This window comes from Pongo abelii, chromosome 18 (assembly GCF_028885655.2).
Source record: "Pongo abelii isolate AG06213 chromosome 18, NHGRI_mPonAbe1-v2.0_pri, whole genome shotgun sequence".
In the NCBI taxonomy this organism is placed as follows: domain Eukaryota; kingdom Metazoa; phylum Chordata; class Mammalia; order Primates; family Hominidae; genus Pongo; species Pongo abelii.
The window spans coordinates 17170531-17196825 of record NC_072003.2 but is presented as its reverse complement, the minus strand read 5'-3'; the positions used below and the strand labels follow the sequence as shown (position 1 = coordinate 17196825).

The following is a 26295-nucleotide window of genomic DNA, read 5'->3' as shown; positions in this document are numbered from 1 at the left end:
AAATACAAACTCCTTAAGCTGACCTTAGCTCCTGTGTAACCCAGCCCTATCTGCCACTGTCTCTACTCCAGCCGCTCTGTCCTTCTGGGTGTCAGTTCAGCTGCCTTTGGCTACATGTAACAAAATCCATACAGCAGTGCCATTGGCAAGTGGTAGTTTATTTGGCTCAATAAAGAAGTGTGGCAGTGTGTGGCTGCCAGCGTGGGTTCAGCAGCTGGTAGATGTTAGGGGTGGTGTCTTTGTGATTCTTTAGGCCTTTCCCTTGTATTTTTTGCCTTATATTTTCAAGACGGCTATGGTTAGAAAACTTACGTTTAAAGGAAGAAGTCAAGGAGGGGGCAGGCAAACATTTCCTTGTGCCCCCTCCTCCAGTAAGCTACTTGTCTGTATTATTGGCCAGAACCGTGCCACGTGGTTACTTCTAGCTGCAAGGGAGGCTGGGACAGTTGGATGTGCTACCCGAGGCTGAGCATGTTGCCACCCTCAACATAACCAGGGTTTGTTGTCAAGGCAGGAAGGATGCCTGTTGAGGAAACAGTGAGGCAGCATGTGAGGCAGATGCTGTTCTCTGTGGACATGTCCTCCTGCCCCTCCTAGCTGGGGCCTTCTCACCCATCAGTTCAGTATTGCTTCCCTGGGGAAGGATGGCCTCCAGGGCCACTTAGGCCTGCCTCCTACGCTCTTGCCCTCAGCACTCACTTCTGTCCCCTTCTTGCATGTGCCATGATTGATATGTTTGTGGCTGTCAAATGCTCCCCCTCTCTGTGGATGGTACACTCTATGAAGACAAGGGACCACTGCTCTGTCATTCCCCACTGTGTACCAGTACCTAGCACAATACCTAGCCAGGAAGAGGTGCTCTGTCGATATTTGTTGAATGAAAGACCAAACAAAACGAACAGAGAAACCTGATTTTTTTTTTTTTTTTTTTTGATGGTAACTACTCTGGGGCTTGTTGAGTGCAATGAAAACAGCAGGGTGGTTTTAGCTAATTTCAGGTTTTTGTAGGAAGTGTGGCCAAAATATTGGTTAATGATGATTTGGGGGAAATACATTGTTATTCCTTGTATCTTCCTGAAATTGACTGTGTTCCTCTGGCAAGTGATGAAATGTACCCCTACTCGGAGTGTCCTCCCACACAGACTCACACTTTTCTGGGGCTTCCCTTACTCCTTACCTCCTTTTTAGGAATATTTATAGGAAGAAATTGAGGCTGTGGTTATCTCTTGGATCCTTAATAGAATCTTTTAAGTAGAAAATTATCCTCAGTCCAATTTGCAGTAGAAATGTACTTTCTGTTCCTTCTCGTGCATGGGTCCGTTCACTTGGTCTGTGCAGATTTAACTACTGTGAGTTGTTACCTTATGGAAAATGAAAACCGTGTGCCTGTGATCGGGCCATTGCATGGATCGGGTCATTGGTAAGAAGCCTTCATAGGCAGTGAAAACGATGCCTGCCCAGTATTTCTGATCCCATTATTGCAGATCTGCGATACGTTTGAGTTTTCACATGCAAAGAGCTGCCACTCGATTTCAGATGTTGGAATTGCTCAGTGTAATAGATGCCATTCTCTGAAAATTACTTTTGATTTCCTGTCTGTAGGTGTGTACAAAGTGACCCCTCGCTCCTGCCACCGGTTTGAGCAAGCGTTCTACACCTATGACACGTAAGCCTGGGAATTGAATGCTTTGTGGTGTTTGTGTACATTCCGTGGAGGATTCTTCATTTACTTCAGAGAACAAAAGGAGTTTTTCGATTTTTTTTTCTGAAAGAGGCAAGGTTAGGCCTTCAACAGCATTTCTAGATAAGGATTTTAAGACACTTGGATTAGTTACTGAGGAACCGGAGATAGGATCCCTTTCCCAAGAATTCTGTAACCCCAGGATAGAGGGCTGTGTTTTTGAAGTGGCTTAAATAGAAGCTTTGTCAAATCTCCCAGTCCTCACCGATGGGCATCTGTCAAGCTCAAGTCTGCCATTTTTATATTTTTACAGACGTATGTGGGTTTCACTGGGAATTGAAGTGTAAAGTTGTGGAGTGGAGAATTAGTTTACTCTTTAAAATACTTCTCTGGATCTCCAGTTATTTTACCCCAGACTAAGAGCAATTTTCTGTAGTATATTTAGGGTGAGGAAGGATGCCCAAAAAGGGTATTGCTGATGATCTTCTGAGAATGAGTAGGTTCGAGTGTTTCCTCTCCTTTGATTTGTAGGTCTTCACCTAGTATCTTGACGTTGACAGCCATTCGCCACCATGTCCTTGGAACTATCACCACCGACAAAATGATGGATGTCACTGTGACTATCAAGTAAGATGAGCGTTCTGCAGTGGGCTGAGAGTGGCGGGGGAGGGTGTGGATGAGGCCTGGGGAGTCTCTAATAGGCTCTCTGGAAATTAGTTTTGATTTCTTATCTCTAGATGTATATACAAATAGCCTTCCCTCTCTTGTAGGACATTGCCGTCAATTCCCAGCAGCCTTGATCCTTTCCTTTTCTGATTCAGAAATTACCAGTGGGTGAGGAAGAGCGTTGCGACAGCTTGTTTCAGTGTCTTCAATTTCTGTTTGAACTCTTTGTACTTTTCATCTTTGCTAAGGAAAAAAAAATCTCTGGGGTTTGTGCATTGTATTTCAAGTGTTTTAACAAATTCAAATTGCCTATTTTTCTTTAGACTTTAGCTTGAAGGCTTGGGAAATAGAGGTGGCACCTGGTATAAGAGAAGGGTCGTGAGAGAGCAAGTATTTGAAAGGCAAGTCCCTCACCGAGGGTCACGTTCATGTGAATGTCACCTTTCAGGGAATTTTTGCAATGTGGTGAGGTACCTGTGACACCCCCATTTTCTTGAGAAATGAAAGAATTTTGGCAACATGACCGTCTTTGTCAAGTAGAATGGGAATCGCAGTCCCTGTCTCCCTCCTGTCCCTGGTTGAAGTCACCTTTCCAGCTATGTTTCCATCTTTCTGTCCACCATCTGTTTATCCATCCATCATCCCTGCAGAGTACATGATGACTGAATAACTGAGAGTCTTCAGTGTTTAGGCACTGGGCTTATGAGGCCACAGCCCCTACACTCATGGGATTGACAGTCTCATGGGGGGAACAGTGGTCAGAGACTCACATGCAGAACTGTAAAATGACAACTGTTCTGAGTGCTTTGAGCTTGACCTTGGGGGCCATGCAGGATGGGTAGGCTGCAGGCGGCCAGGCCATGTTAACGTCCATAGTCTTTGTCCCATGACGCAATTGACGTGTTTTACATAGAGGAATGACTTTTTTCTTCCTGAAAGGTCCCCCTGTCGGCCAAGTGGAGAACAGACAGAAGAGGCCTGAGAGTGGGAGATGGTAGAGGCAGGGGGAGGCGATGGGGGCCCCAGACTAGTGGCTGCAGAGATGGAGAGTGACGGACTGGTCCGAGAGTTGTTGAGGGACTGAGTTGATGAGACATGGCACTAAAGTGACCACTGGGTTAGGGTGGGAGAAATGTCAGGGCTGGCCCTGGTTTCTGGTGATGGGGAGCCAGGTTTTTAGCTGGGGGTGGATTTGCTGAAGGTCTGTTGCTGTCTTTTACTATCATTTACTGTCTCCCTGCTTGGAAAGTATGAATTACTGATAGGACTAGCAATCTACCTTCTTACCAGTAGTAACTGTATATTACCTCCTTTCGGCTTGATTACATTCATTTTTGTAACTTCACAAGGGTGTTTGTGTTGCCTGCTTGTGCCGGAGGTTGTATGGAATGCATTTTCCAGCTAGACAGATTCCACTCGGATCCCCCCTGGGGATCTTGTACTTAGCAGACCCAAAACCCGACTGCTGACAGTTGCCCTCCACGAGCCCCTCTGTGGTCTTTTCTGATTCAGATATGGCAGCTCCTGCTTTCTCCTTGTTTCTTGATTCTTCTTTCCCTTGCACCCTAGGCCCAGCCAATTCCCCAACAAAGCCTTGGCTTTACAGTCAAAATATACCCGTCATCTAGTCCCTTCTTACCACGTGGCCCTCAGCCCTGGTCTGACCCCCTCTGGGGTCATTGCAGCAGCTTCCCAGCTGGCCTTCCCTTACCACGTGGCCCTCAGCCCTGGTCTGACCCCCTCTGGGATCACTGCGGCAGCTTCCCAGCTGGCCTTCCTGTTTCTGCCATTGCTTTGTGTGTCTTCCCTGAAGCGGTGAGCGATTTCTTTTATCATACCATTCCTCGACTGAAAACTCCAGTGGCACCAGGTCGGCACCAAGCCTGTGAAGCCTCAGTCTGACACCTGCTACCCCTTGGAGCCCTCTGACAGATATGACCCTTCCCTGGACCCCTGTGCCCCAGGCTGGGCTGGTCTTGCCATTGCTTGAACATCTGAGTGAGCTTTCTCTCCAAGGACTTTGTACTTGGCATTGCTTTGGCCGAGCTACTGTTTACCCAGAGAGCTGCATGGCACATTCTCTCCCTTCCTTCAGACCTTTGCTCAGTGTCACCTTATCAGAAAGGCCTTGACTGTCCCTTTAATGTAAAACAGTGCCCCGGGCTCTCTGTCTTCCCACACTACTTTATTTTTCTTTATTGCACTTTTCCTCTGGTATTATTTTTCTCTTTATTTTCAGCCCCTTCCCACTGAAACGTGGATTCCACAGGAATAGGAAGTGTGGTCTGTTTTGTTGATGCTGTATCCCTGGTGCCTAGTTCTCTATCAGAGCAGTTCTCAGTGAAGGTAGAATGAAGGAACAGAGGGTGGTGGTGTGGACAAAACTCCATGTCCTAATGGAAACTGACAAGCTTATATCCATTCGCCATAAAATCAACTGTATTTCATTCCAGCCCAGATCTACCAGCTACTGCCACCATCACTGCGAAGTTCAGTTGTTATTTTTTGTGAAGCTACTAGTTTGTTTAAAACAGAAGACTCCGCCACTGTGGTGTCGTGATAAGATGTCCAGTTTTTAATTCGCAAGTCCATACTTGTAGAAAGGTCAAATTCCCACTGACCACAAGGATACGACACCACGTCCTAGGGGCTGCCATTTCTTTATTCCAGGTCTTCCATCGACAGTGAACCTGCCTTGGTCTTAGGCCCTCTGAAGTCTGTGCAGGAGCTGCGGAGGGAGCAGCAGCTGGCTGAGATCGAGGCCCGCAGGCAGGAGAGGGAGAAGAAAGGCAAAGAGGAAGGCGAAGAGAGAATGACCAAGCCTCCCGTGCAAGAGATGGTAGATGAGTTACAAGGCCCCTTCTCGTATGATTTCTCTTACTGGGCACGGTAAGCTCTCTTGTGCATTTCCCTACAGTGTCCTCTGTTCTGGGGGGACAGGACCTGCCAAACTGAAGTATATTAATTATTTTAGGTCTGGAGAGAAAATCACTGTTACACCATCATCTAAAGAGCTGCTCTTTTATCCCCCTTCAATGGAAGCCGTTGTCAGTGGAGGTAAATGTCAACTCAGCAAGCGAATGTCACACACACCTTTGCAATTGTTCCCTTGCCTGCACTTACAAGTAGATTTGTGATGTTATAGTGAAGCCATCTTTGTAAGCCACCTTACATCCTCTCTGGCACACAGATATTACTGTTGGTTGGATGGATGGATGGGTGGATGGATGAATGAATGAATGATTTAGATAAATAAAAGTAACTTTTGCTGTTAGAATTGAGTTGATCTTTTTGGAAAAGCACTTGGTTTTCTTTGACGTTATCAGGTCGACACCAGAAGGTAGATGAAGCGCAAAGCTGCCAGTGATGATCTTTGATGATCTTTCTGTTGTTTGGCAGAGCATGATGGGAGGGTCTTTTTTTGGGGAATGGATGACTGAAGTGATCACTTGTGGAGTATTTGTCTTTTGCTACTTATTATTTTTTTCCCGGCACTATGGCTTCATTAAGTTGTGGGTGTTACGTGGTTCGTGTTTGGAAGTAGAGGGTGTTGAAGAGCGTGACTTCTAGCAGGCATGCTGTTTGGGGTGGTCTTTCTCAGTGGGTCCTCTGGAGGTTGAGCAGCATGGCCTCTTGTCTGCTGTAAAGTGTTCCCTCCTGATCTGTGGCCTCCTGAGAACATAGGAAGAGTAGTAGTAAAAACCCAGCCTTCAGCGTTTTTTGATTCTCTTGCGAAAGTCCTTCACACTGAGAAAGGCCTTTCAGGGATGGAAAGAGGCTTGGGCTGTATCCGATTATTGAGCTCCCTGGGGTATTAAATAACCGCATTTGGAACTAGCTTCTAAGATCTGTTTTAGCCACTTTTGTCATGGGAAACCCCCAACCAAGAAGCTCCTGTCTCTGCAACCAAGCCCCATCCTTGTGTTTATTTCTTCCCCTCTTAGAAAGCTGCCCAGGGAAGCTGATCGAGATCCACGGGAAGGCAGGCCTGTTTTTAGAAGGCCAGATCCACCCCGAGTTGGAAGGAGTCGAGATTGTCATCAGTGAAAAGGGGGCAAGTTCACCCCTGATCACAGTCTTTACTGATGACAAAGGTGCCTACAGGTGAGCCCGGGATAGAGACACATTTGCCTGGGATCAGCGTGGGAGTCCTCTGAAGAAACCGGGGCCCACATTTCCTTGGGCTTGGTAAGGCTTCCTGCAGGGTGTGAACAAAGCCGTTGGTAGCATTCTGCTTTCTTCTCTTCAGTGTTGGCCCCCTGCACAGTGACCTGGAGTACACGGTGACCTCACAGAAGGAGGGCTATGTTCTGACTGCGGTGGAAGGAACCATCGGAGACTTCAAGGCCTATGCCCTGGCAGGCGTAAGCTTTGAGGTAACTAACACTGTATTTTCAAAAGGCAGTTATATTGAGGTATAATTAGCGTATAATAAACTGCACAAAAAGGGTACAGTGTGGTAGTCTTGACCTATGAATACACCCATGAAAACACCTCCACAGTCAAAATAGTGAGCACATCTGTGGCCCTCAAGGTTTCCTCTTGCCCCTTGGTAATCCCTCCCTCCCACCCTTCTGCTGAGCTGATGATCTGCTTTTCATCACCATTGGTTAGTTTGCATTTTCGAGTTTTTATAGGTTGGTGCAAAAGTGATTGTGGTTTTTGCCATTGAGAATAATGGCAGAAACCGCAATCACTTTTGCACCAACCTGTATATAGATGGAATCAAACGGGATATACTGTTTCTTGTTTTTTTTGGTCTGACTTCTTTCACGCAGCATGATTTGGAGAGCTGTTGACTTTAGCATGTTTGTGTACCTTCTGGGAAGTAGTTAAAGCTATCATCCATAACTGTTCCGTATTGAAGGGTACAGAATGTTCTTACTGAGGCATTTGCTGCCTAGCTCCCTTCCGCCGGTCCTTCCTGGGAAGAAGCGTGCTGCGATTGTACAGAGTGGGTCTGGAGATTGTTGAGAATGAATATTTATAAACTATAGGCCAAAGGAAAAGAGGGACAGATTACATCGCATAAAAATTTAAAATTCTATATTGCTGAATACATTTGGAACCAAACTGAAAGATATTCAAACTCGGAAGAAATGTTTGTATCATAAATAATATCCCCATTTTACAAGGAGCTCCTAAGATCGGTAAGAGGAACACAGTCCGCTAGAAAAAAAACGAACAAAGATGATGAAAAGGAAATTCATGGAAGTAACGCAGGTGACTAATAAACACAGAAACACAAAGCCTCCGTAGTTACTGAGGAAATGTGCTAAGGAAGTTACCGTCGAAACACTGTTTTGCGGGGATTAGATTTGCTGTAATTAAGACGATCTCTATTTTTTGGTAAGTGTGAGTTTTCCCAAGCATAAATAATTTATGGGACTGTAAGTGGTTACAGCCACTTTGGAATGCAATTAGATAGTATCTTTCTGAATTTAAAGTGCATGTATCCAACAATTCTAGGAATTGATTGTTCAGGAAATAAAAATAAAACTAAGTGCATAGAGATACATATTTGAGGATATTCCGATTGTCTCTTGTGTACCACAGAAGTAGGTGCTGTGGTTTGTCAACCCCTGCCTTAGAATGCTATGCAGTAGTTAAGAAACAGGCAGATTTCTATTGGCTGGCAGAAGAGAACTAGGATAAATTGTTGAGGAAGAGAGCGAGTTGCAGAACTGTACATATAACATGCCATTTTTATTTCACCTCCTCCACCCACTCAATGAACTTGCCAGTCTGTGAACAATAATATGTAATGTTTATAAAAGTTGTGTGGGCATAGAGTTCTGGGCTAGGCACGGTGGCTCATGCCTCTAATCCCAGCGCTTTGGGAGGCCCAGGCATGTGGATTGCTTGAGCCCAGTAGTTTGAGATCAGCCTGGGCAACATGGCAAGACCCGTCTCTATAAAAAATACAGAAATGTAGCTGGGCATGGTGGTGTGCACCTGTAGTCCCATCTCCTCAGGAGGTTAAAGCTGAAGGATTGCTTGAGCTTGGGAGGGGAAGGTGGTAGTGAGCCCAGATTGTGCCACTGCACTCCAGCCTGGGTGACAGAGCAAGACCCTGTCTCAAAAAAAAAAAAAAAAAATTCTAGAAGGCTACACACCAAACTTACAAAACTTACAACATTAGTTACCTGTGGGGAGGAAGATTAGGTCCCCTGTCCTCCTTTGAGTAACAATAAAAGAAAAAAACCTTGAAAGAATGACCTCTTGACTTGTGGAATTGTTATCTTCATAGTTAGTAAGAGTTTAACCTTGCTCTGGTCTCACCTTCTCATCCCCAGATAAAAGCTGAGGATGACCAGCCCCTCCCAGGAGTCCTCTTATCCCTGAGCGGTGGCCTGTTCCGTTCCAACCTCTTGACCCAGGACAACGGCATTCTGACATTCTCAAACCTGGTAACGTGTTCTGCACTTTACCACCTGCCTGTCTTCCCTGAGACAGAGCCAGGATGCAGCATGCAAGACTTATGTGTTGCTTGACAACGTGAGAAGAGAAAACCAATGTGGAGTGGTTTCAGTTTCTTGGGGGCCCACAGTCATTAGAGTATTGCTCTTACTCGAACTTAATGCTGCTGATTCATGTTCCCTTCCACACGCACTTCTTGTTTTCTAATCACCCGCTTGTCACTAAGACAGTGTAATTAATTTCCCTGGCCACAACGGCTGCTCTCTTAGGCGTCTTCTTGTTTTGCCACTGAATCACGTTTATGATGCTGAGTCTTGTTTGGTGGTTAGCTTGCGTTTCTTCTGAAAAGCACATTCTACTTGGTGGGAAGAGAGCAGCAGTTTTTCTTTCAAGATGCAGTCGGAGGCCCTGACTGGTGGGGCTTCAGGAAGTGTGTGTTAGTTGGTCATCTTGTCAGTCACGGTAACAAAGTGGCTGTGGTGGGGCTATTGGAGACCGGGCAGCGGGGGCATCTGAAGACACCACTTTGCAGTGATGCAGACTGCTCCTTACTTGCTGTGTCCTATCAGGCAAGTTACTTTGCCTCTCTGAGCCTCAGTTTCTTCATTCATTAAATTCAAATATGGGCCAGGTATGGTGGCCCACGCCTGTAATCCCACCGCTTTGGGAGGGTGAGGCAGTAGGATCACTTGAGCTTGGGAGTTTGAGACCAGCAACATAGGAAGACCCCATCTCTACAAAAAATAAAAAAATATAGCTGGGCATGGTGGTGCATGCCTGTGGTCCCAGGTACGCAGGAGGCCGAAGTGGGAGATTTGCTTGAGACTACGGTATGCTGTGATCGTGCACTCCATCCTGGGGGACAGAGTCAGGCCCTGTCTCAAAAAAAAAAAAAAAAAAGAAAAATTAAATGACTTCTGCCTCTCTGAGTCATTGCAGGCAGGTGATACCATCAGCTGCCGTTGTTAGAGTTGTGATTGCCATTACCTGACTGTGAGTGGTGATTATAGAGAGAGGGTTACCATTTCTGGCTGCCTGGGAAGCCATGGCGCTCCCCTTGTGTAATTCTGGTCCATCGTGACCTTCGCCCCTCACTTTTAAGCCATGCCTAGATGTGGCTGCTGAGGCTCAGTGTGATTATCTTGGCAGAGCCCTGGCCAGTATTACTTCAAACCCATGATGAAGGAGTTCCGGTTTGAGCCATCCTCACAGATGATCGAGGTGCAGGAAGGCCAGAACCTGAAGATCACCATCACGGGGTACCGAACCGCTTACAGGTAAGTGCCCCGGCCACCCAACTCTCTTCCAGGGCTGGGCTGGTGAGTCACATTCAGGCTTGTGTTGCCTGGAAACGCATCCCAGGCTTCACATTGATTTTACTTGGGAGGGAAGGGAGATGAGATACGAGGGCAAAGGAGTTTTGACTGCTGCCCTTCTCTCCTAGGAGCTCAACCTGGTGGTTCAGTCTGAAATTTCCTATTTTGGAATTGGCTTGAGAGAGCCTATTGAGTTGCTAAAAGCTTTTATTTATTTTTTATTTTTTGAGACGGAGTTGCATTCTTCTTGCCCAGGCTGGAGTACAATGGCACAGCCTTGGCTCGCTGCAACCTCTGCCTCCCGGGTTCCAGCAATTCTCTTGTCCCGGCCTCCCAAGTAGCTGGGACTGCCACCATGCCTGGCTAATTTTTCTATTTTTAGTAGAGACAAGGTTTCACTTTGTTGGCCAGGCTGGTCTCGGACTCCTGATCTCAGATGATCTGCCTGCCTCGGTCTCCCAAAGTGTTGGGCTTACAGGCGTGAGCCACCGCGCCTGGCCACTTTTATTTTTTAAAAGAGTTTCAAACCTGAATTAAATTATTAAAAGGAGAAAATGTGCTCAGTTGAATAAAACTTCAAAATGCTGAAAAGAGTATAGTGTAAAATTTCCCCTCTGTCTCGTCTCCTAGCCACCCAAGTTCCTCTTCTGGGAGACAACCAGTACTTCCAGTTTTTCTGAATGCTTCCAGCTGTAGATAGATAGATACACATTAGTGTCTGGCAAGGCACAGTGGCCCACACCTATATTCCCAGCACTTTTGGAGGCTGAAGTGGGAAGTTCGCTTGAGTCTGGAAGTTCAAGACCAGCCTAGGCAACACAGCAAGACCCCGTCTCTACATAAAAATAAAAAATAAAAAAGATACGTATCTGTAGATAGAGAGGTGCATACATATATACATGTATACACACAGACACACACATATATGTGTATTTTTTGTACACTTATACAGAATCACTTTAGAGGAAGAGTAATTGGAAAGATTGGGTTTAGAAAAATGGACCATTTTCTACTGAATATATGGAGTGAAAGAGGAAGTGAGTTATTTCCATGTTATTGAAAGCTCCATTATTTCAAATAAAGCCTAGAAAGAATAAAATAAAGCTTTAGCCTTCTTAAATTACAATTTTTCAGAGCATCCCTCAAAATGTGTGAGAAAAGAAATTGATGGCAGCTTATCCCTCTGGCACGAAGGTGTGGTTTGGAAGTGGGCCAGCCACACCGAGTTGCCTGGGTCATTGAGGCACAGTTCTCCACTGAGCTATTTTGCCCCATAATTGTTGGTAAACGGGAAACACTTGGGTCCTTCAGGTAACCATGAGAATATCTCATTCGTGCCTTTTCTCGCCATACTAGTTGCTATGGCACAGTGTCTTCCTTAAACGGAGAGCCCGAACAAGGGGTTGCCGTGGAAGCGGTGGGCCAGAACGACTGCAGCATTTACGGAGAAGACACCGTGACAGACGAAGACGGCAAGTTCAGATTACGTGGATTGCTGGTGAGACTTGGAACGTGTTTTCTTTGGGGACTTTGTTTTCATCCTGTGTCCAGAAGTGTCTTGTGGTGGCCCCGAGACTGCCAGGAGTGGGGTGGGCGAGAGGGCTGGGGGTGGGGCTCTGGAGCCCTCCCAATCCTTACCTTTAATTGGTAGAGTTTGCCTTTTTTCTAGCCAACAGGTCAGATCAAGAATCTGTGGTGCAATGGAGTTGGAAAACCATGGGTTTGGTGGGGCTTTTCCCTAGCAGTGTGTGGTCATGGCTTATGCCAGGGCTCAAGCCAAATGCCTATGGAGCCCGAAGAGCAGTATGAACGGGGGAGAGGAGGCTGGGCGAATGATAGGGAGTGGTGAGGGCTCTGGAGTGGGCACGGCCTGTGGAAAGGGACACAGCCTGTCACTTGGCTCCAGCTTTTTGTAGCCATGGGGGAAGACAGACTCAGGCTTGCCAGATCATTGACATTTTAAAAAGAGAAGTCAAAAATTTCCACTTCCCAGAAATAATACCCAACACAATCATTTGGGAATGCTTACGGTGGACATTCCACATATCCATCGATGTGTATATACGGGTAGAGGGGAGGGGCGGATGGAGAGGAAAAACATCTTAGAAGAGTAAGAGCACATAGTATGCTTGGAATTTTGAAATAAGAAACCAAATTTGATTTATTTGGGGTAGGAGAAAATGAAAGTGAGTTGGGATTGAAGGAGTCACAAAATTTCAGATGTTTCAACACTAGGGGTGTTCTTAAAGGAACTCTGGACTCTTAAGGTTAACAGGCCACAGATTAGAAAATGAGGGGAGAGAAATGCTCCTGTCTTAGCGACCTCGTGCAGCCAAACCAGGCTTGGACCAGGCACGATACGACAAACCCCCTTTCTAGAGAACTGACTCCTGAGTTTATTTGCAGCCGGGATGTGTGTACCATGTTCAGCTCAAGGCAGAAGGCAACGACCACATTGAGCGGGCGCTCCCCCACCATCGGGTGATTGAGGTAAGGCATTCAGTGCTGCCGCTGCACCTGGGTGTGGGTGCCTCCCTGATCAGAAGTCCTCCCGTCTCCTCTGGCTGTCTGCCTTTCATCTGTGGCGGGGGGAACTTTCATCCTAATTAAGGGTCCTCTTAGAATAGTGTCATCTTCACAAGCATCATCTTATGTGGGTTTTTAATGAACAGCCTTGCTGTCATGCATCCAGAAAGGAAATTGGAACTGTTGTATCCTCCCCCCGACTTGCCCTGTAAGCTCTGATCATTATTCTGCAAGTTAAGGATCTTAAGGCCTAAGCGGCATCTCAAATCAAGGGACAATAATAGAACATGGGCTTAATGGGTGGCAGGGCCACCCAGTTATCTTAGGTTCAGATGACCTTCTTCCTCCTCCCATCTCGTGGGCAGAGTCTTTTGATACTCAAGATCATGACCTAGCTAAATTAGTCCCTAAAGAGGACGTCCTTCGAGTCACAGGATGTGGCCTGGGAATCATTTGAAGTAAGGCTTTTCTCTCACTGAATAACTCTCATTGGGAAGCCTAGAGGGCTTAGGTAGGGCAAGAGGCTTTATTTAGTGGCTTTATTTAGGTGGCTTTATTATGCATGAAGATGGTGAGCGAGGATGTTGGGCCAGTTAGAACTTTTGACCTAGGAAGTGGATTTTCTTTTCTTTTCTTTTCTTTTCTTTTTTCTTTTTTTTTTTTTTTGAAACGGAGTCTCACCTTGTCACCCAGGATGGAGTGCAGTGCTGCAATCTCGGCTCACTGCAACCTCCTCCTTGTGGGTTCAAGTGATTTTCCCGCCTCAGCCTGTAGCTAGGACTACAGGCGCACGCCATCACGCCCGGCTAATTTTTGTATTTTTAGTAGAGATGGGGTTTCACCATGTTGGCCAGGCTGGTCTTGAACTCCTGACCTCAGGTGATCTGCCCGCTTCAGCCTCCCAAAGTGCTGGGATTACAGGCATGAGCCACCGCACCAGGCCGGAAGTGGATTTCCTGGATGTCTTTACGGTGCTGGCATTTTAAATGGCTGGGATGACTGCATCTCACACCAAAATGCTTTGCATATTCTCAGTGTAGTAACTTAGGCCAGGATCACTAGCATAATGTGGACTGTGGCCGGGCAGGTATGAAAGGGAAGGGGGCTGGCCCTCTGGGGTCTCGCAAACTCCAGGTACAGACCCCACGCAGAGGGGGTGCTGGGACTCTGCCCCTGCTCTAACAGGCAAGAGCATCCTTCTCCTTTTTTTTAAGAGAAGCTGGAAAATCTGGCTTCATATATGAAAGTTCTTAATTTTTAACATGTTGGCAAGTAATTAAAACGTAAAAAAAAAATACCGTGCTCTCGAAATGAAATGTGTCTAGGGGCCAGGGATAGCCATGTTCTGTCAGTTTGTGACCTTGGATGTAGGGTGCTCAATGACAAACTTTGCTTCCTTAATGTAAGAAGTAAAGTTTGCCGTGAAGCAGCTCTCAGGCCGTCCGACGGCTGGCATAGAAGTTCCTCCACCAGCTTTCTCATTACTGGCATTCCCTCTTTCTCTCTCTAGGTTGGGAATAATGACATCGATGATGTAAACATCATAGTTTTCCGGCAGATTAATCAATTTGATTTAAGTGGAAATGTGATCACTTCCTCTGAATTCCTTCCTACATTATGGGTAAGACCAGACTTTTAAGCTCCAAATATTGTGTTCCCTTTGGCTTTGAGACAAGTACGAATGGGATGTTTTTGGTTTTGTGCCTGTCTCTTGCCCTAGGTGTGACAGGTGGAGGTGCTCCAGAGTGCCGCCTGCTGAGGGCTGAGGTTGAGATTTAAGAACCTCGGACCACAACACGTATTTGGGAGAGTGATTGCCATTTGTGGGAGATAATGTGTTGCAGTTTCAGATAACTGTCTGCCATCAGTTAATCTTCCAAAGAATTATAGTAGAAGCCTGATCAATGATCAATACAATATGGAATCTAACGTGGAAAGCCAATTTTAAAGAAAGTGCCTTGTAACTTAAAATTTTCTCTGGAGTGGAGGTCGTATTAGACGTTCTTGCATTGGTATAAAGAAATGCCTGAGGCTGGTTAATTTATAAGAAAGGAGGTTTCATTGGCTCCTCGTTCTGTAGGTTGTACAGGAAGCATAGTGGCGTCTGCTTCTGGGGAGGCCTCAGGAGGCTTCCAATCATGGCAAAAGGTGAAGTGGGAGCAGGCATGTCATGTGGCAGAAGCTGGAGCAAAAGAGAGAGAGTTGGGGCGTGGTGCCACACACTTTTAAATGATCAGATCTCACAAGACCTCTATAACGAAGACAGCACCAAGCCACGAGGGATCCACCCCCAAGATCCAATCATCTCCCACCAGGCCCTACCTCCAGCACGAGGGATTACAATTCAACATGAGATTTGGGCAGGGACAAATACCCAAACAGTATCAGAGGTGGTGGGCGGTGGGCTGGGGAGCAGGTTGGTCCGGGCTTTCTCTTGTCTCCAGTAGTGACTCACCTTGCTGCCTTGGCCAGTCACTTCATTTCCACATGCCTCGACTTTGTCCTCTGCAAAACCTAGATTTTGGACTCAGAGACCTCTTATAATCTTGTTCAGCTCTAACAAAATCTCCATGTTACCATTAATGAAGAAATGTTTATAAAATACCCTGCAGACCCTCTGCGGGTGTTAGTGATTTGCTCTGGGGGTATATTGTTAAGATGCACTTGTAATTTTATAAGCATTTAAGTATTTGGCATGGGTGAGAAAGTGTGTGTGGGCTTTAGTCCACTCTGTCCAGGGCTTGCAGGCATGTGCTTGTAGAGACCAGGCAGCTAATATCAGAGAGTGCAGAGGGTTGGGTAGGGTGGGGGGCAAACTGGGGAACTCCTGCCCCATCCAGGAGGGGCACAGGGAAGGGGAAGAGGCAGAGAGGAGGGGAGGGGAAGAGGCAGAGAGGAGGGGAGGGCGCCACTCTCTCGCTCCTGAGTGTTGCTGTGCTGGAATTGAGGCTCAGGGTTGGTGTCACTTCCCAGTTTTCCAGAGAAGCTGGACATTAGAATTATTTGAAATCACCTGATTTTTAAATACAGTCAGTGAATTCAGATTTACTTAAGATGTTATAGAAGACAAAAGAACACATAAGGGATCTTCGATGTGACCCATAAGCCTTCAGTCTGTGACTTTCATTTTAGGAAAATTCCCCTTGTGTGTTATGTAGAAAGGTGCCAGTGTGGGCCCAGGGAGGTGGTCCTGGCATTCTCTTGTGGCAGGTGCAGTGGGGCATCCTCACAGCCTTTGCCATCAGCCAGGACTTCACCTTAGCCCTGCTCATGCCCCATCCCGTGTGGGAGTGAGAACAGGCAACAACCCCAGAAATAAAGCCAGAAACAAAGTACTCCAGTGGCTCCTGACGCAGCGTGGAGGGCCACGTTCATGATGGAATGTGTTTTGAGTTTAACAGATTGGTGGAGTTAACGTGACATCATATGATGAGGCAGTGCAAGGCGGGAAGGACCCTCAGGAGTCCTCGGGGGTTGAGTCCCAGGCTCCACCATGTGTAAGTTGTGTGACCTTAGGTGACTTTGGCTCTCTGGGTCTCCATAGGGATAATAACAATGCCTGTTTTGTAGTCAGGATTGGTGATAATGTAGATAAAATATCTGGCGCCTGCCTGGCATATTACAGATGTTCAACATGTGTTAGAAGCTATTTTTAATATTACTATTATATTAACTTATATTACTATTTTGAGCAAGAACATGGGTAGTCAGAATCTGATTTGAATCTTAATTTCTGTGCATGGTGCATAACTGGATGGAGTCTCAGATGACAGAGGGATGTGTGATGTCTATGGAGGGAGCTTTCTTTTTCAAATATCCAGGTTTCCAAAGACACCCACCCAGATAGCGGCTGTCCTGAGGATGTCTGCTATGAAATATTGATTGTGTTTCAGTTTCAAAGCATGTCTGGCTTTGTTTCTCTCTCCAGGTCAAGCTTTACAAAAGTGAAAACCTCGACAATCCAATCCAGACGGTTTCCCTTGGCCAGTCCCTGTTCTTCCATTTCCCCCCGCTGCTCAGAGACGGCGAGGTAATGCCTGTGGCCAGATTCTACCTTCTGCCTTTGTTTTAATAATTCTGCTATTTAGTTTAAGGAAGCACAGTTCTCTCCTTTTCTCCCTAAATACCACTCTGCAGAAATGCGCTCTCTGAATCAAAAGAGGTTGGGTTCTGTAGGGATTATTTTTTCTTCATTGTTTTTCTATTTACAAAAAGAATACATATTCATGGCAGGAGATTTTGGAAAAAAGAAGACATAAGCCCATCATCCAGAAATAGCCACTGCTAACGTGGTGATTGGTATCCTTTGGGTCTTTTTTCAGGCACGTGTGCGCATGCATGTATAAATATAAATAGACATTTATTTTAATAATTCAAAACTGACACTGTTTTGTGCATTGTTTTGTAATCTGTGCTTTCCAATGAAGAATTTACACAAATCTCTTCCTCATCATCAAATCTTTCTTTTTTTTTTTGAGATGGAGTCTCGCCTTGTCGCCCAGTCTAGAGTGCAGTGGTGCAGTCTCGGCTCACTGCAAGCTCCACTTCCTGGGTTCACGCCATTCTCCTGCCTCAGCCTCCGAAGTAGCTGGGACTACAGGCGCGCGCCACCATGCCCGGCTAATTTTTTTTTTTGTATTTTTAGTAGAGACGGTGTTTCACTGTGTTAGCCAGGATGGTCTTGATCTCCCGACCTCGTGATCCACTTGCCTCGGCCTCCCAAAGTGCTGAGATTACAGGCGTGAGCCCCGTGCCTGGCCAAATCTTTCATACTTTGATTTTTATGGACATAAACTAGGAAACACCATGATTTATTTAACCAAGGCCTACTGTTGGGCATGATCGACTCTTGCACGTTGAACATATCACCCATGTGTTCCTGCTAAGAAGTCCACTTTTAAAAATGCCTTGTAATTTTTAAAAATTTCTCTATTTTAACATTCTGCTATTTAGTTTAAGGAAACACAGTTTCCTCATGATGGAGGATCCCTTGAATGAGATGAGTTGCTTTTCTCTTGCTGCTTTGAACGTTCTCTCTCTTTGATAATCTGATTATAACGTGTGTTGTGTAGAACACTTGCAGCTCCACCTTTTCGGTGTCCTTTGGGTTCCATGAATCTGGATGTCTCCCTCCTTGGAACTGGGAGGTTTTCAGCCATTATTCTGGACGTCATTTACTGATTATAAAGTGCTCATTATCAATTCTATTTGGACAGAGCTAACTTGTAGTTGGTGTGGGGAGTGCAAACTTTGCAAAGAATTTGGTTCTTTTCTGGTGGTCTTAGCCTGAGGATGTCAAGTGTGACCCTAGGGGGTGACGTTTCCTCTCCTGACTCCTTACTACCTGCCGTGAAGATGATCTACTCTGGCCTTTCTCTGTGGAAAATGGCTGCAAAATAATGAAACAGGCTGTCACGGAATTTTCTCCTCCTCTTTCTCCAGGGGTGTTGAAATAGTCACTTTCTACAGCGATGCGGAAACATCTTGGGCTTTGGGGTCACACTTCCCCTGAGTTCAGAGCCTTCATAGATGTGTGGCAGCCTTCTTAGCTGAGTGACCTTGGGCAAGTTACTCTTAGTCTCTTCATGCTTGACTTTCGTCGTCTATAAGACGGGGGTGATGATCCCGACCTTGCCAGTGGTTGAAAGCAGAGCAGCCGTGGGCCTCATGCAATGTGCATGGTGCCTGGCAGCTGGTCGGTGCTCAGCACACAGAGCTGTGGCTGCCCCTGGTGCCGTTCCAGGGATGCTGTATTTTTAGGATTTGCCAGCTTACAAGCTTCTCAAGCATCGTCCCTTAAAAGTCAGCCTCATCGTGGATCCTCAGTTGTATCACGTACCTCCCTCATCAGAATTGGCTCATAATAATTTTTTGTGTTTCATAAAGTCAGATCCTCAGAGGACCGTAATTGTCAAGGTTGAGTACTCATAAAAAGGCTGCAGGCTCTGACAGCCTTATCAGAAGCCGCAGTCTCAGAGACACTGGGGACACATGCCCGTCACTGATGGAATAGCCCACTGAGGTTGCTACTTTGAAGGCAGCAACCTTGGTTTGGATGTGTAGTCTTGGGGATTTCTTTAAAAACATAAAGTTCTTTACATCACAGCCATACATTAGGTTTTAGTTTTCATTTGCTTTGCCAGAGCTGTCCTTATAAAAATAACTTCTTCCCATGTGTGCACAGAACTATGTTGTGCTTCTGGACTCCACGCTCCCCAGATCCCAGTATGACTACATCTTGCCTCAAGTTTCTTTCACCGCAGTGGGCTACCATAAACACATCACCTTGATTTTTAATCCCACGGTAAGTTAAAGAGGGAGTTAAAAAAAAATCCATGGGCTGGGTTTGGTGGCTCACGCCTGTAATTCCGGCACTTTAGGAGGCCAAGGCTGGTGGATCTCTTGAGCCCAGGAGTTTCACACCAGCCTGGGCAATAGGGTAAAACCCCAGCTCTACAAAAAATACAAAAATTAACCGGGTGTGGTGCAATGCACCTATAGTCCCGGCTACTCGGAAGGCTGAGGTGGGAGGATCACCTGAGCCTGGGAGGTTGAGGCCTCGATGAGCCGTGATCATGCCCCTGCACTCCAGCTTGGGTAACAGAGTGAGACCCTTTCTCCAGAAGAAAACAAAACCAAACCAAACAATCCATGGGGTGGCGAAAGAAGGCACGTCCATACAACCTGTGCTCCAGATCGCGGGTTGCAGGGCAGATATTTAAAGGGCTCCTGGCATTGGGTCACTTTCTCCTTCTGCCTTCTGGATTCTGGGCTTCCCCAGATTGTTTTTAGCTTTCCTGAGCACTGATGCCTGCGATTCCCTTTGAGGAGGAAACTGGTAACAAGAGCAGTGTAATTGTTTAGATCGGTGGCTCAGGAATGATTTTGGGGGAGGAGGGACACCACTATCACTGGTGTGGCGTGTGCTCCTCCATGAGGGAGCACGTGGTACATGGCCACGCAAACCTCTAGAACCAACTGCTACTTTACAGGAGATAGGGAGGACCCAGGAGCACGCAAATGACTCCACAGGGATGCAGGACAACCACCTGGAGCCTGATTTGTTGGACAAATAAATTGCAAGGAAAAAAAAAAAACCAACAACAGATGGACAGAATACCTGTGGGTTAAAAGAAACTTAATTTATCGCTTAATTCATTGCAATATGTGGCCCTTACTATTTGCAATATGTGTATCTGTTGCATACAGTCTGTCCTGTATCCGATAGGCTGGAACAGTGGAACAAACAAAACATACACGTATCTTTTACTTTCTTGATAAAATTGTTTAGTGATTCCTAAAGCTCAGATGCAGTATTGTCACCTGATGATTAAACAGACACATCAGCAATAGCAAAAACAGAGTCTAGGGCTCAGCCTCAGGACTGCTGATTCTGAACTTGATGGGGTGAAAGCGTAGCACAGGAGTCTGCATTAAAAACAAAAATCTGGCCTCATAGCTACTGTGTTGGTTGTTGCTTCTAGGCCTTTTCAGTGGGCAGAATAAGAACTTTATTGTTTTCAAAAAATGTAACTGTAAATGGAACAATGTCTTCCGATCCTCCTTATTCCTTTTTTGCTAATGGCACAGCATTCCTCTGTGTGGATATACCGTATGTCTTAGGCCATTTGGGCTGCTATTTTGTATCTTAGACCGGGTCACTTATAAACAACAAACATTTATTTCTTACAGTACTAGAGGCTGGGAAGTCCAAAATCAAGGCACTGGCAGCTTTGGGGTCTGGCGAGGACTTGCTGTCTGCTTCACAGATGGTGCCACCTAGCTGTGTCCCCACAAGGCGGAAAGGGGCAAACAACTTCCCTCAGGCCACTCTCTTACAGGGGCATTAATCCCTGACTTAATCACCTCCTAAAAAGGGTGTCCTCTTGACAGTATCACATTATGGATTAGGGTTCAACCTATGAATTCTGTAGGCACAGACACATTCAGATCCTGGCATTACATGTAGGATATTCAATTAGCCCCTGGTTGAGGGGCATTTGTGTTGTTACTGGTTTTCGCCTATTACACATAACCCTTTCATGAATTACCTTACGCATGCATGTTTTTGAGTGTTTGTCGGTCTCTCTTTGGAATAGACTCCCGGAAGTGGAATTGCTGAGTCAAAGGGTAAATGCATACGGAATTTTGATTGATACGGCCACTTCTGTTCCGTGGGGGTTTTACTGTTTTGTATTCCCGCCAGCAGTGAATGAGTACCCTTTTTTCCCCAGCAGACTATGTTGTCAAATTTTTCAATTTTTGCAGTCTAATAGATGAGAAGTGATATTATCTCAGTGTACTTTTAATTTGCATTTCTCTCTTTTCATGTGGTTAAGAGCCATTTGTATTTTCTGTGAACTGTTTAACCTATTTTTCTATAGCATTTTGGTCTTTTTCAACCATTTTCAGCTCTTTGTATACTAGGAATATTAACCCTTTGTAATGTTTGTTGTACATATTTTTCCCAATTTGTCATTTATCTTTTCACTTGGCTTAGGCAAAGATTTACTTTATTTCTATGTTAAATGTGTTGATTTTTTCTTATTGCTTCTGGATTTTGGAGTCATAGGAAGGTTTTTCTTCATTCCCAGCTTTTATAGGAATTCATCGTGTTTTTTTTCAGGGAGACTTTTATAGTTTCTCTTTTTACATTTAAATCTTTCTATCCATTTGGAGTTTTTCCTGGTATAGATGTGAAGTATGGCTCCAGATTGTCTTTTTCCACATGCTATCCAGTTACCATTTCATGCTTTTTAAACGTCATCCTGCATGGAAGGTGGACAGGAATTACCTCTCATTTAGAGATGAGAAGATGGGAACCTAGAAGGAGATGTGAGCAGCCCAAGGTCACCAGCTCACGCGGAGCAGAGCTAGGGCTTGAGCAGAGCTGCTGCTGATTCTGGGCTTCTGTGAAGAGTGGTTCATGCTCAGTGAGCCTGTAAATATGATCTTACCTGAACAAGAGAGTTTTTCTCATGACCCAGGTGGAAGCACTTCCTTGTTCCTCACAGTAGAGACCTGGTTAGAAAGTGCTGGAGAGGGCTAGGTGTGGTGGCTCACGCCCGTAATGCCAGCATTTTAAGAGGCTGAAGTGGGCAGATCATTTGAGGTCAGGAGTTCAAGACCAGCCTGGGCAATGTGACGAAAGTAAAACCCCATCTCTACTAACAATACAAAAATTAGCCAGGCGTGGTGGCAAACACCTGTAATCCCAGCTACTCGAGAGGCTGAGGCAGGAGAATTGTGAACCTGGGATGCAGAGTTTGTAGTGAGCTAAGATAGCCCCATTGCACTGCAGCCTGGGTGACAGAGCAAGACTCTGTCTCAAAAAAAAAAAAAAAAAAAAGAAAGTTCCAGAAAGATAAGCATATATAAGAACCACTTACCTTTGCTTGGGCCTGCACTGTGACCCCAGTGGCTGGGAGAGGCTTCTGTGAAGGCCGTTGATAGCTGCAGGCAGCGACATTCTCAGGGGTCCCTAGCAGACAACTCATCCGGGCTCAGGGACACACCTGGGAGCCAGTGGCAGGTATGTAGAGACACTGCTTGGTGGTGGCCGAGCAGCCCAGCCTTGTAGCTGCTGCCTGTGACTTCTGAGAATGTAAGAAACTGTGCCTGCCGGGGCTTGGATTCCCGAGCAGGGCCAAGTGTTGAATGAAGAGAGCGCCCACTCTGTGCCACCCCGTACAGGGCCCTCACAGGTTGATCCTCACAACAAGCCTTCAAGCAGGTGTGCCGTTCCTCCCATTTTCACAGAAGCCCAGAAAGATTGAGTCACTTACGGAGTGTTAGGAGAACCAGGACTCAAGTGAGACGGTTTGTCTCAAGCCACGTGATTTCCACCTCGTTCTGCCCTCCACGTGATGAGTGGCTCAGCATTGCACTTTCAGGGGGGCTTTGTGAGCACATTGGTTTCCTTCTTTGTTGATGTGACTGCCCACAGCCTTGCGACTGGATTTTACTCGGTATTCTGTGCACTGCTGAGCATTTCACATACTCCTTTCATCAAGTTTCACAGCGTCCACCCCCAGTGGGTGTTGCTCATATGGTCTCCATGTCATAGTTGAGTAAACTGAGTCTCAGTGTGGTTGCCTGAGTGCCTGAGTTGACCCAGTGAGGCCTGGGACCTGAGCCTAGACTGAATCACTCTAATTCCTGCTGAATTAAACTTTTATTTATTTATTTATTCATTATTATTATTATTATTACTTTCTGAGACAGAGGCTTGCTTTGTTGCCCCTGCTGGAGTGCAGTGGCTTGATCTCGGCCCACTGCAACGTCTGCCTCCCGGGTTCAAGTGATTCTCCTGTCTCAGCCTCCTGAGTAGGTGGGATTACAGGCATGCACCACGACTTCTGGCTAATTTTGTATTTTTAATAGAGACGGGGTTTCACCATGCTGGCCAGGCTGTTCTCAAACTCCTGACCTCAGGTGATCTGCCCACCTCGGCCTCCCACAGTGCTGGGATTACAGGCGTGAGCCACCGCACCTGGCCTGAATTAAACTTTTAAGTAAGTGTTTACTTCAGTGCAAAAATGGGTTGGGATCTAAGAGATGTCCAAAGATACAGGAGTAGGCAGTTGGAGATGGAGATCTGTTCCTGCCCTTATTCTTTCATTTATGAAAGGGCATCCCAGGTACAGTGGCCCCCACAGTCACTCTCTAGCCCAGCAGTTCTCGGATGGGTTGGTTGCAGGACCCCTTTATACTGTTAAAAATTATTGAGGATTTTAAAGAGTTTGAGTTTGCATGGATTATCTCTGTGTATATTTATCATATTAGTAATTAAAACTGAGATGTTGAAAATGCAAAAACTCACAAGCCACACATTCCATTAGCTGTGGGCGTGATGACATCAGGGCACGTAGCCTCTGGAAAAGTCCACTGTGCGCTTGTGAACGAATGAGGGCAGAAAAGGCACATCACATCTTACTATTGTATGAAAATAGCTGTGGCCTCGGGAACCTCTGAGAGAGGAGTCCCGGTACCCTACACTGACCTCTGAGAGAGGAGTCCCGGTACCCTACACTGACCTCTGAGAGAGGAGTCCCGGTACCCTACACTGACCTCTGAGAGAGGAGTCCCGGTACCCTACACTGATCTCTGAGAGAGGAGTCCCGGTACCCTACACTGACCTCAGAGAGAGAAGTCCCGGTACCCTACACTGAGAACATTGCTCTGGCTCATTAACTTGTTTTTATCATTATTGGGAAGTTCTCCTTTCATTTGTTTGTTTCCTTTATGAGAGTAGATTGGGCCAGTGGGATATAGGTTCACTTGATGCTTTAGAACCCAGCATTTCAGGGGCTTTAGCAAGATGGAAATGTCTGTCTCATGTCAAGTGTCCAGGAGTGACCAGTGCAGAGATAGTCTGGTAGCTCCAAGGCGTCAGGGGACCCAGGCCCCTTCTGTCTCATTGCGCTGTTCCAGTGCATTGCTTTTCTCCAAAATGGGGCAGTTGGCAAAATGCTGTCCGCCCAGCAAAAGGGAGGGCACACCACTTCCCTAGGGTCCAGCCAGGGTGTGGCACTTACCACGTCTGTTCCTGTACCATTGGCCAGAATTTAGTTCCAGGGCTGCGCCTGCTGCAGGGGAGGCTGGGAAAGGTGATCTATATTGTCGGTGGCCCAGATAAAAGTTGGGGGTTCTATTGGGAGAAAGGGAGAATGACCACAGGGATGCTAGTAGCAGTGCCTGCTTTGCTTCCTCACTAGACCGTACTGGCTGGGAATAGCTGCCCGTCACTGTGTGCCCTGGGTCTAGAACTGTAGGTTCTTGATACATCCTTGTGGGACTAAGTCCCTGCATGTTGCTGGGACTCAACAAACTGAGACCCAATTGCTTTTCAACCACCAAGACTCTCTGATAGCTGCATCTCTTCATTTCCTCAGTTGGGAGGAGCGTCCAGAGGCTGAGGAATACCTTGTCATTGGAATCTCTTTGTCCCTGAGTTTCAGAAGCAAATAGTGAAGGTTTGGGCAGAAGAGGATTCATGGGAAAATATATCCAAATCACTTTGGTTCCTTCCTTTGGATAGAAAGAATTTGGATCATGAGGGCCTTGGTGGTCACTTTGGAAGGCTGGGTGGGTGGTGGCTGTGGCATTGTGGATGATGGACAAGCGTGTGGCCTTGGTGAGGAGTGACGGGGCTCTCGGTGTTTGCAGAGGAAGCTGCCTGAACAGGACATCGCACAAGGATCCTACATTGCCCTGCCATTGACGCTGCTGGTTCTGCTGGCCGGTTACAACCATGACAAGGTAGGAAATCCAGAGGCCTCAGGAGACGGCGAGCATGTGAGGGACAGCGAGTCCTCACAGCTGCAGGAGTGATAGCAGAGGGATGTCCAGGGCCACAGAAATCACATTTCAGGCTTGGGAGGGCCCGTGAAGGCCTCAAGTCCAGACTTAGGTCTCCTTTCAAGGCTGTAAACTTCTGTAACATCTCCTAATCCTTAAACCTGGAACACCTCTAGGGACATGTTAGGCCCAGAGAGAGGCCAGCCCATCCCTGGGGACTCATTAGTAAGAGGCCTGCCTCGTTTGAACTGAAACCCACCCATTAGCACGTGGCAGCTGCTGATCATGTCTGAAGAAGGTGTGTCGAGAAGTGAGGCTCCGCTGTTCATCTGGCAGAAGCCTCCTCTTTGTACCCCTCTTTCTCACACTCTCTCTCTTTTCCAGCTCATTCCTTTGCTGCTGCAGTTGACAAGCCGGCTACAGGGAGTCCGCGCACTCGGCCAGGCAGCCTCTGACAACAGCGGCCCAGAAGATGCAAAGAGACAAGCCAAGAAACAGAAGACAAGGCGGACGTGAGGAGGAACGGGACAGTGGCAGTCTCACCTGGGACAGGCCACAGCCAGGGGTCCAGTCACCACCCGCCCGTGGGATAAAAGCCAAAAGCATGCGTCAGCTAACTTCAGCCTGTGCTGCTGGGCCCGCACCCCATGTCCCTTGTCACTGTGGCATCCTGCACCCATCCTCACCCCTCTGTAGAGCCCCTCGTGCAATGCAATGAATGGACCCTCCTGTCATTCTGCTGAACAGAATTTATTTTCTGAGTCAAATATAATTTATTATTATTTCTGTCAAAGAAGTATTTAAGCTGTGCTGTGGTGTGAGAATGTCATTCTTGATCTTCAGCCTTCGTTTGCAAGAAGAGTTCCAGTTGACGTGGTGTTTGGTTCCATGGTGGGGTACCCTAGGGATTCATCTGTTTTCTTTACTTCCCTTTGCATCTGAGATCCTGCTGGAAACCACAGCAACCTGTATCCACTATTAGGAGGTAAAAATCAATAAAATGGCCCATTCATTTGTGTTGTAGCTCATCATAGATGTATTTCTTGGATGACACGCGCGTAACCCCTGGGGGTCTTCGGTTGAGCCAAACAGAGAGCAAGTCAGAGTCCTGAGTGAAGCTGGCTGGGGCAGGAAAAACACGAGCTCAGTCGACATGATCCCCAGCAGCTTTTGGCCTCAGTGATAGAGAAATCGGAGATAATGGGGGTTGTGGCAAATTGAAGTGTGCCCACCACGTCTAAAGTAAGCTTAGGTACTCAGCTCTGGCTCACCCCTGCTGTGCAGAAATGTGCATTCATTTTTCTAGAGAAGCCAGAAAAACAAAGATTTACGTGAAATTTTCCCAATTTTAAACGTTAGTCACAAATGCAGTGTTTTAAAAAAAAA

At 46.5% G+C, this 26295-nt stretch overlaps 1 protein-coding gene across 2 annotated transcripts in view; it reads left to right on the top strand.

Moving 5' to 3' along the window:
* Window positions 1–25937, top strand: part of LOC100174326 (BOS complex subunit NOMO1) — a 61382-nt gene extending 35445 nt beyond the window's left edge. The window contains exons 17-32 of one of the 2 annotated variants that reach the window (XM_024241451.3): window positions 1603–1666; window positions 2213–2308; window positions 5018–5236; window positions 5322–5404; window positions 6292–6451; window positions 6597–6723; window positions 8644–8757; window positions 9917–10044; window positions 11440–11581; window positions 12490–12573; window positions 14120–14230; window positions 16538–16639; window positions 18794–18913; window positions 24778–24870; window positions 25294–25421; window positions 25753–25937. In XM_024241451.3, coding sequence (XP_024097219.2) covers window positions 1603–1666; window positions 2213–2308; window positions 5018–5236; window positions 5322–5404; window positions 6292–6451; window positions 6597–6723; window positions 8644–8757; window positions 9917–10044; window positions 11440–11581; window positions 12490–12573; window positions 14120–14230; window positions 16538–16639; window positions 18794–18913; window positions 24778–24870; window positions 25294–25421; window positions 25753–25891 — 1910 coding nt within the window. In that variant the 3' untranslated portion in view covers window positions 25892–25937. Of the gene's footprint in view, window positions 1–1602; window positions 1667–2212; window positions 2309–5017; window positions 5237–5321; window positions 5405–6291; window positions 6452–6596; window positions 6724–8643; window positions 8758–9916; window positions 10045–11439; window positions 11582–12489; window positions 12574–14119; window positions 14231–16537; window positions 16640–18793; window positions 18914–24777; window positions 24871–25293 lie in introns of both variants that reach the window. The other variant, XM_024241450.2, reaches the window with a different exon arrangement.
* Window positions 25938–26295: the final 358 nt, after the last annotated feature.